Source organism: Cariama cristata, unplaced genomic scaffold, assembly GCF_000690535.1.
Source record: "Cariama cristata isolate BGI_N322 unplaced genomic scaffold, ASM69053v1 scaffold1451, whole genome shotgun sequence".
Lineage (NCBI taxonomy): Eukaryota > Metazoa > Chordata > Aves > Cariamiformes > Cariamidae > Cariama > Cariama cristata.
Window position 1 is genome coordinate 34,554 of NW_009598457.1, and position 10,013 is coordinate 44,566.

The 10,013-nt window shown below is 42.6% G+C and overlaps 1 protein-coding gene across 1 annotated transcript in view; it reads left to right on the forward strand.

Moving 5' to 3' along the window:
- The first annotated feature begins 3,115 nt into the window (after positions 1-3,115).
- EPAS1 (endothelial PAS domain protein 1) overlaps positions 3,116-10,013 on the forward strand; it is a 40,150-nt gene continuing 33,252 nt past the window's right edge. Inside the window, exons 1-3 of the mRNA XM_009709276.1 lie at positions 3,116-3,328; positions 3,856-4,001; positions 7,617-7,861. Of these exons, the coding sequence (XP_009707578.1) occupies positions 3,116-3,328; positions 3,856-4,001; positions 7,617-7,861 (604 nt within the window). The remainder of the gene's footprint in view (positions 3,329-3,855; positions 4,002-7,616; positions 7,862-10,013) is intronic.

Genomic DNA, 10,013 nt, shown 5'->3' on the forward strand with positions numbered 1-10,013 from the left:
AAGGTGATCATAAAACTAGAGAAAAAATGATAGAACATAAATCCTGTAGACGTTTTGCTTACTGTGATTAAATTTATCAGACTCTGGTGACATATTGTGAACCTGCGTGCTCTGAAAAAATGTAAGTGCTCCTGCGGCTTCAGTAAGGTTTTCAACACTGAACTCCCAAGGTACTATTTAGTTGCTGTGACAACTTCAGTATTCACAATGATACTTTAAATTGCAGGTGCAAAGTGGTTTTCTTCTAGTAGCTGCGTTAAATGCAGCTAGTGGTATAAAAAAGATGCTAGTGGTGTAAGCATTTTTAAACTGTATACGTGTAATGCTTTTTGTCTCAGCACCACCTTTGTTTCAGAAATAAATGCCAGGAATGTTCATGAAAAGACATAAAATACAAATCCAGTACAGCTTAATTATTAATACTAAAGGTACCATCAGAGATTCAGACATTGGAGAAGTTAGTCTTACATGTGGTTTTAAACTTCATAAGGAATTTATCCTGTCTAAAGAGTTGATGTGTTCCCCATTCAAGAAAACATATTCCTGGCTGTGTTACTGTCAGCTGTGGTGGTCCTAGGGTGACATGGACTTAGTGAATCATGAATATGCTCAAAGACACCAAAAGTTTGGTATTGACTTAGGCCTCATCTCTTCATACTCTAATTGTACTAGCCAAGTCCCCTATCATTGTGCCAAGCATCCTTTCAAAAGGCCTAATGAGAATGGAAATGATTTCCTCACCCTTATCACAAACTCTTCCCTCAGCTGTCCCTGAGACTCCCCTATTTTTCATTTTGCTGACTCTCATCTAGCCTTTGGTTTTAAATTTAGAGGAAAGAATTGCATCACATTGATATGGCAGTAGGTGCCAAGCTTTACTGAACTAGCAGTGATTTGTATTTAGTGGGTACGTAAAGAAACACAAGAAATGCCCCAGTCAAACCAAGGAGTCAGTGCTGAGTTACTGTAAGTTAGGGTAGCTTTAAAGGAAGGGTGGAAGGTATTTCATTTCCTTATTTTTGTAATAGCCCTTTCTGTTAGTAGCTTTTCTTGTTACCTTCGAACTCTCATTTCCTCTATTAACAAATTCCCCATTTTGGCATTGTTTGTATTTGTTTTGTCTGTGTACCGGGTACCATAGCCCAATGTACAGCAACGCTGCTGCTTTAGCATTTGCTTGCCATGAGCACTCCACATGTTTTCAAGCCTTTTTTTTTCCTCTGTCCGAGAATAACTCTGCATCCTTCCCCTTCCTATTACTCTTGCTGGTGTGCTGAACCTGGGCATCTGGTGTCTTCTCAGACTTTAGAAATAATTATTTTCACTGGAAAGAGGTATAAGGAGGATCTGTGTGCACTGTGTATGGGTTTCATTCACATCTTTCATGGTTTGGCCCAAGTTGCTGGTGAGCAAGTAAATTGCTGTTTGTAGCACTTTTTATTTACTGATGGTCACTTTTATTACTTTAAGGGAGGGGGCTTTCAAAAGTACAGCATGCCATCCAGAATAAACTGCTTGTCAGGTAGAATGGTTACAAATACTTTTTAAAGGAATTTTAAGGCTAAATAAGCATGACCGCTGGCTGCTTGGTGTCTGTGCAAGCACATCTCTGGGGCCGTCAAGCAGCGTGGTTCTGAGATACAGCTATGGAGTGCCTCACAGACAGCAAAACTCCTTTTCAGATATTATCCTGGTTCAAATCATCTAGGGATTCGCTAAGCAGAAGGTAAAGCAAAATGTAAACATACAGCAAAAAAAGGATTTGCTAGCTTGAAATAAATCTTGTTGTTATCTAAGATAGTACTGCCTGTTAAAATATTTTTATTGAGTTTTTACAGATTTGAATTGGAAAATCTTTTTTATGCTAAGCATCTGATCTTTTTTTCATTTATCTGTAAAGTATTTTCTTATCTTTGCATCCTTAGAATGTATTTTTCTTGTTCTGCAAGTTAGCATTTGAAGCTTTAACTCTAAACCATTCGAAATGAGCATTTACTACAGAAATTTCATGTGACAGCTTAATTAACTGTGGATTCTTGACCTTTAAAGTGCTGGAGCTAGAAACATTTAATAACCAGCCATTGGATATAAAGTAATATGCTTGTTGTTTTACTAGCTTGCATACAAGGCAGTCTGAAGCAAAGTCCAAGGGTCACCAAAATCATGAAGTAAACTCAAGCGAGTAGTCTGAACTATGTATTTCAAAGCGTTGAACGAATGTGTCACATAATATGTGTGTATGAGTGAAGGCTACCAGCTTACATTTAAGGTATTTTTATGCAAGGTGCGGATTACGATTTCTCTAAAAGTTTCTGTGATCTGGAGCCTACAAGGTGGGAGTGTAATTCAGTGCAATTAATGTGCTGCCTGGTCTTAAACAAGCAAGCGTGTGTGTACACAACTAAAGTATCGACCCGCATGGACTTGTTGAGAGCAGCGAAAACCTGAGCAGAAGATTGCTAGCTTGGCAAGTCCCCTCCATCAGCTTAAAGGAGGCCACCAATGTCCTTGACAGAAGGGAGGATCGCTGAAGCTGACCGCCTGGCAACATCGTCAGCTGAGTGGGTATCAAGGGCTTTGAGGGGGTAGCTGTGTGCGGGAAGGACCAGGGAGATGTGCGGGTGGAGGTGGTGGGCAGTGATTACTGATGATGAAGTACTGGTAGGATTGAAGCTGCAGGGAGCAAGTACGGTCACAGTCAGTGGAAACGGGACCGAAATCTCAGGTAGTCCATCCGTTGAGCGGAGGAGGGTTGTGTGGGTGCCTAACCCTACTTCAGACCAGTGAGTGACACCATCCGCCTGTGCATAAGCTCCCATGCCGGGGGGCGGTGGGGGGGGCGGTGGTCTGTCTGCCCCAGTGTTTGTGGGGCTGATCCCCGCTGTGTCTGGGTCGCAGGTACCTTCTGTGGGTGCCCAGGCAGGGCAGTGGCATTGGCAGCTGTGCAGCCCCCAGCCTGGGCTGGCCGCCCCAGCATTTCTCCTGGCTACTGAAGTCTGGAGCCATCACAGCAGTGAGCGCCCGGAAGACAATGCCTAAGCGGAGATGATAGTTTTGCAAGGTTATTTAAGCCAGATCAGTTATGTGGGGCTTCAGGTTTTGCCAAGAAGTTGCCATGGGTGGAGTTTCCAGTCCTGCAGTAAGAGAGGCTTTGGAAAGCCAGATTATGATCTTCACCCCAGGTGTGCAAGACCTTCGTCAACAAGCTTTCCCGCCGATTTCAGTGAAGCTGTGTCGCAAGGGGCTGGCGGGGATGAGCAAGGGGATAGGAATCTGGCTCCCGGGATCCATGCAAGGCATTCCTACACTCCTTTGGATGCTCCAGCAGGTGGGATCTCGTGCTCTGTTCCCATGCATGGATGTACCCTCGGGACTGGTTTGTTGCTTGGATTCCCGGGAGAAGCATGGAGAGCTTTTGCTCCTGAAAATTTGGGAGCTTCACCTGAGAGGGCAAATACTTTCCAGTTGTTTGTCATCTTTGCTCACATTTGGCAGCCCGTAAATTCTATTTTCAGAGTGCAAACTGAACGCGCCAGGAGGGAGTGGGAAATCATGTAAACCGCCATCCTGGGGGTACAGTGCCATACTTGTGTTCTGTGGTGGGGAACTGCCTGCACTGCCTTAACTCTTCCCTTCCCTACGGCTTGTGCGTGTGTGAGCGCCGCAGCCCCGGAGCATTGTCCAGCAGCCCTGGGAGAGTCCTTGCTGGGAAGCGGCACCTTCCTTTCCCTTCTCCTCGATCCTCCTGACCACCCTTTGTGTAGCCGAGTCCTGGATGGAGTCTCCAGGCCTGTTCCTCTGCTCAGTCTCCCCATTTCCGACAGAGATTTGAACTTTTCCTTTCCCTTTTATCAGGAACGGTCATGCTGCGATTGCAATGTGAGGGTGCGTGTGTGGCCAAGCAGGGTCTTATCCTGCTGGATCCCGGGATTCCTGGAAGAGGGAGTGTCGGGAGGCTCACAGGAGGCTTCCCTTGCAGTGCTTCCAGGCCTCGCACCAGCGTATGGGCGGCTTGACTTGCGGTGGCTTTCTCCTCTCTCTCTCCTCTGCATTTTTAAAAATCTGACACAGGTTTGGGCGAGTGAGGTTTCTGCTTCTTGCTTGCATCACTTTCTTCAAGCAGTGACGCACACGTGTGCTCTTTTTTTGCCACGTAAGTGGGTGGTTTATGTGCTGGGAGGGAGTGATTCATAAATTAGCTAGAGTCTGGCCCTTTTCTCTGTTGCCCTAATGATGTGTGAAGAGGATTCAGTGGCGGCCTTTCCTCCTGGCCTTCAGACGGGCAGGTTGTTGAGTAGGTAGATTTTTCACTCTCTAGCTGTGGGTAGTCCAGCCTCGCCCGGCATAAAATGCTAACCCCGTGCGTAAAACGGGGGTGACTGCAGAGAGAGTTAATGGCCTGCCGTCTGCAAACAAAACCCATGAAAATACTGCTTTTTGCAGAATTCTCCAAAAATTGCAGTCCAGTGACAGGTTTTTGCAACCAGGACGAGTAAGCACTGAATGACTTGTCTTTGACATGAGTGTCCCCGGGAGGGACAGCAAGCAAGTGTAGATGTCTGTCTGGGGGGGAGCGGGCTAAGCTGCGTGGGACGTGGGGGTGTTTGTTTTGGGATGTGGGGGTGTTTTGGGCCTTGGTGTGCTTGTGCTGGGCTGGCTACAGTAACAACGCGACTTGAGGGTGTGCTGAGTGAGGGAAGGTGGGGAGTAAAATTGAGGGAGAGGATGCCACAGGGGAAAATGCTTAACAAGCAAACTGTTTGTTTATTTAAAATGATAATGGGTGAGCAAGAAAGCCTTTTGAAAGCAGCCAGGCAGGTTGATTCCTCCCCTTGTTTTCTGATGTGAGAAAGCTCTTGGGTGGTGTGTAATGAACGGCGCGGGAGCGCGGCAGTCGGAAGCAGTGTTGAGGGGAAAGCATCTGCCGCACAGGGGGGAAAAAAATCATTCTCTGCACATAGCATTAGTTATTACAAACCTTGAGCAACCCGTAGTTAATGAAACCAGCTTGTCTCATTAGCTACACTTCAAAATTGTATTTACAGAGGTTAGCAAAACTAAATATTTTTCTTTGTGGCTGGAGTGGCGTCATGAGAGACCCTGTCTAATACAACCCGTTTTTACTGCATGAATTGCGACACGGCTTTGGCCTTGGTTCCCAAAGTTTCATATTTAAATGAGGAGGGATTGGATCTTGTTTTGCCCAAGTTGGTTCTAATGTGAAAATTGTGGGCTCTAGATTTAGAGCAGAGCTTGAATGTTTATGATTCAAGTTAAGTTTTCCAAGCTGTAATTGGAAATTCTTGCAAATATTGCTGTGTAGTTTTTGTTCTGTTTGGTTGTGGTTTGTTTCTACTCTTTTATTTTGTTGGTAGAATTGGAAACTGAGTAGATTTGTTCTCAGTCTAGCATCTTTATAGGCACAGCGTAGACAGATTTTTCTTTAGAGAGCAACACGTACCTCTGAAAGGAGTATTGGTGTTAAGTATTTCATATGCTCTCCTGTTCCCAGCACTTTCCCCGGAAGGACACAGGGCATTTTCTGTTGTACCTTCTCCGACAGCTGTACAAAGGGACTTTTTTTTACATGGATGTAGTATGACTTACTTGGCAAGGAGAAAAGTAAGGAGTTAGTGTCACCTTGTGAATATCTGATCCTTTAGATGCAAACTTGCATGAGTCGATGTTTGGTGATGCCCCTGAAGTCATTATCAAAGTTGGATCCTGCTGTTATATACTGAAACGTGCGTAGGTCTCCTCCTGTGCATGCCTCCTGGAACAAACGCCATGTTAGAAAATATTTACTTCAGGCAAAATAGTTGTGAAAGGGGTTTGCTGAGGGCTGATCATGGATCTTGAGATGATACCGCAAGCATTTATGAGGCCCCTTGCCCTGTTAGCACACCCACTGCTGAGCACCTCTCTGATCCCTACACATGTGCCCAGCTTCACCTGTTCCGCAGCACGGGGGCTCTTCTGATGTGCTGTGAGCACATTCAGATGTTAAATGCCCAGCCTTGCCTGGGCCCCTGCAGACACCTTAGTGTAACTTTACTTTTAGCATTTAACAGGCACCCTGGCTATTTCCTTCTTTGTGATTTACAAAGCCACCTGTGGCTCCAGTGCTAGAAGCTTTTGCAGGCAGTCTAGCTCTTCTAGAAATGGTCTTTAGAATACATTACTGTGCACTAATACTCTCTTTCTATTTTATGCAGCTTTACATGAGACCAGTCATGATTGGAACAGTTTCTAGGACTAAGTGATGAGATTAATATTTGTTTTCCTCATCGTTTTCACACAACAGGATATATTTATTTGAAATACCCTGGTTTAATACAATATCTTTGTTTTGGTTGATTCATTTTTAGTTTATAGGCTCATTATTTTATACTGACATTGGAAAAAGCAGGTTATAAGCTGCTTCATTTTTAGGTGGCTTTGCAAATGGAGAGCTGTTGCTGGTGATTCGATTCTAGAAATGAATGTGCAGCCACAACAGCAAAAACCTTGGGGCTGATCTACTCTGCACCCTGTTTTATGCTCACTCAAGCTGTGCTGTCTGCATTGGTACCCTATTACAGGAGGCTGCCTGAAAAGAAATATATTCTGTGTTGGTGTGACTAAGATGCAAAACCTCAACTCGTGCAAGCAAAGGAAACTTGTACTATCAGCAGAGCTACGTGGGGTTGAAATCGCTGATGGTTTTGAATGGATTCAGGTTCTTCATGTTCTGAAATAAGACTTGTGCTTTATAAAAGAACCTTAAAGTCAGTGAGGTTCCCTCTTAAAAGTGTCTTATGCCAGATCCATTATAAATGTATCCCTTGTGTGTCTTGAATGTTAAATTTAGCTTTATGTCCCTCAGTGGCTTAATTTTGCATACTTGCTTCATAAAATGTCTTCCCCTTTGTTATTTCCTGCCCTTCTGTTCTGTGCGGAGTTTGAAGGAGGCTGACCCTATCAGTTGTGTTATTTTGCTTGAGAAGGAATCTATTTTCATACACAATGGAGAGATGGTGATTTAATTAGAATAGCTTCTACGAAGGAAGGGTTTCTTGCAAGCGACAGTATTTTCTTTCCCATTTTGTATCCTTCATGGTTGTGGAAAGATGGTTTTCCAGAATAGTGTTGGATTAAGAACTGAGACAGTTGTATATACAAACACAGTTTGATACCCTATTGCTACTTTTATTTTGATCTGGGGTACAGCCACTGAAACTCTATGACATTGAAATATCTACACACAGCCACATGCACTGTAATTGTTCCAGCTTTAAAATGGATTGTCACCTTATCCAAGAGTATTTTTCAAGTAAATTAATTTGGATTGAACAAATGAAATTTTTATTTTTAACATTTCCTGAATGCCAGGAATAATAGTTTGCTATTTCATTTAAAGTCTCTCGCGTAAGGCATATCTTGATCCTGTTACACTCAATGGGGATTCAGGGTGTCCAGAGACTGACTTGTGTAGAATCAGACCCAGCCCTTTCCTCTAGCTGTGGCTACATTTTAAAAGGAGCAAATAGATACTAAAGTCTGGTCAGTTGATTTAAACCAGTTGACAGAATGGATTCACAGCTGAGAAGATTTTCTCTTGTAAATGTCTCTCTCAGGTCTGAAATTGCATTTGAAGAAATGCTTTTTCCTTTTTCTCCTTTACGTGCCAGGAGCAGTTCCGAACGGAGGAAGGAGAAATCAAGAGATGCAGCAAGATGTAGAAGAAGTAAAGAGACCGAAGTTTTCTATGAACTGGCACATGAGCTGCCCCTGCCTCACAACATCAGTTCCCACCTGGACAAGGCATCCATAATGCGTCTGGCAATCAGTTTCCTACGGACTCACAAGCTTCTGTCTTCAGGTACGATCTGGCTAAAAGAAATTGTTAATGCTAGCTGATGGCAGCTTGGTAAGACTGTGCGTGTTCTTCTCTGAGTACTGGGTCCTAAAGTGAGAACAGGACACAACTGCTTGTGTTGTGAGAATACAACTAGATTTAAAGATAGGTTGGTGGGGTTTTTTTTCCAGCAGAATTATGTATATTTTAATTGGGATAGAAAAATCTGAGTGGTGTTAGTCATAGAACGTCTTCATTACCAAAATAAGAACTGATGTGGTTTTGCCTCTAAAAAAAAAAACAAAACACACCAAAAAAACCCCAAAACTCAAAACACCTCTCAAAACTCTTGAATGTGGTTTATTAAGCTCAGTTACAAGATTTTAATCTTTTAAGAGTTTAATCACAATTCAAATGAAAAATCTTAAGCTTCCATGCTGAAACAAGTGAAGTTTGATTTGGCGTGGCAAGCATGTTTGTGCCAGTGCATTCAAAAGGTAGCTGGGAAGTTCTGAAGGCCCAGTACTTCGTTTGAAAGGCCTAACTGTGCTATAAACCGGTAATGAGTGGTACATAGACTGTTTGTGATGAGGTGGACTAAGATAGCTAAAGCAAACAACTTTTAAATACTCAATATGAATCAATTCTACGTAATCAGAATCTTGCTCATGTTGGACTAATAGGAAATGTGACCCAGCATCATTTCATAGCCTGTGAAAACTGATAAAATTAGCAAAGTTCTCATTTTGCACCTATATTTGAATAATCACTTTGATGGAAGTCTGTGGTTTGAGTAGCCTGTGAGATCAATGAAAACAACTGATGGACTAAGATAGCTAAAGCAAACAACTTTTAAATACTCAATGTGAATCGATTCTATGTAATCAGAATCTTGCTCATGTTGGACTAGTAGGAAATGTGACCCAGCATCATTTTCATAGCCTGTGAAAACTGATAAAATTAGCAAAATTGTTATTTTGCACCTATATTTGAATAGTCACTTTGATGGAAGTCTGTGGTTTGAGTAGCCTGTAAGATCAATGAAAACAACTGATGTTTCTGGGGGAACTTTCACGGAGTGACCTATAAGTGTTGAGAATACTTTAACAAAACAATGCCTGCATTGTTTATGAAAGGTAAACCCGAAATGTCATCTTTTCCTTCATTAATGGCAAAATTCCCAATAAGGTCACGACTGCACTTCCTCTCATTAGAAAAGTTCAGTCATACAGTAACAATTTCTTTAATAAATGTTCTTAGGAAGTATCTCATTTTGTGGAAGAGTATACTGTTGGTTCGTTGGTTAGTCTGAAAGATATGACAAATTCAATTCTGCTTCTGAGTGCTGTAATTTTTGTAGCTTTTTTTGGTTTTGCTAAGACCATTGTATAAAATGTGGATATTTTCATCTTAGCTTACAGAATTTAATTTTAGCATTCGGTTCTGTGAAAAGAAAAATTTGTTTGCTGAACAGTGTTTGGAAATCATCTCTGATTTCATCTTGTAATTAATACTTGAAGAAGTTGCATAAATAGGTAAATGTTCTTAAACTTGCCATCCACCAAGCCAATTTGTTAGTAACTTTCTCATAAAAACTCAGCTTCAGCTTTTCAAATATTTATATGGCATGAACTAGAGACTGGCACAGGCATAAGGTAGGAAAAGCAAACTGCTGAAGGACTGTAACAGATTATATAAAGAAATACGTGTGTCTGTGAAACTTGACATGAAGTACTTTGATGCTGTCATCATCAGAAAAGACATTTGCTCACCTGGATACTGCTAAGTTTTAAGCGGACTTTTTCAAGTAAACTTTTCAATTAACTTTTTCTTGGTGAGGAAAAAAAAATCTACAGATAAAACATTTGTTTTAGTGCTTCTGCAGTGTTAAGCCTTAGGCTCGTATCATAAGCTGGTGGAGGGCCTGGAGAAAAAGCCTTACGAGGAGCGGCTGAGGGAGCTGGGGTTGTGTAGTCTGGAGAAGAGGAGGTTGAGGGGAGACCTGATCACCCTCTACAACTACCTGAAAGGAGGGTGTAGCAAGGTGGGGGTTGGGCTCTTCTCCCCGGTAACTAGCGATAGGACAAGAGGAAACGGTCTCAAGTTGTGCCAGGGGAGGTTCAGGCTCGACATTAGAAAGAACTTCTTCACTGTTAGAGTTGTTAGGCATTGGAAC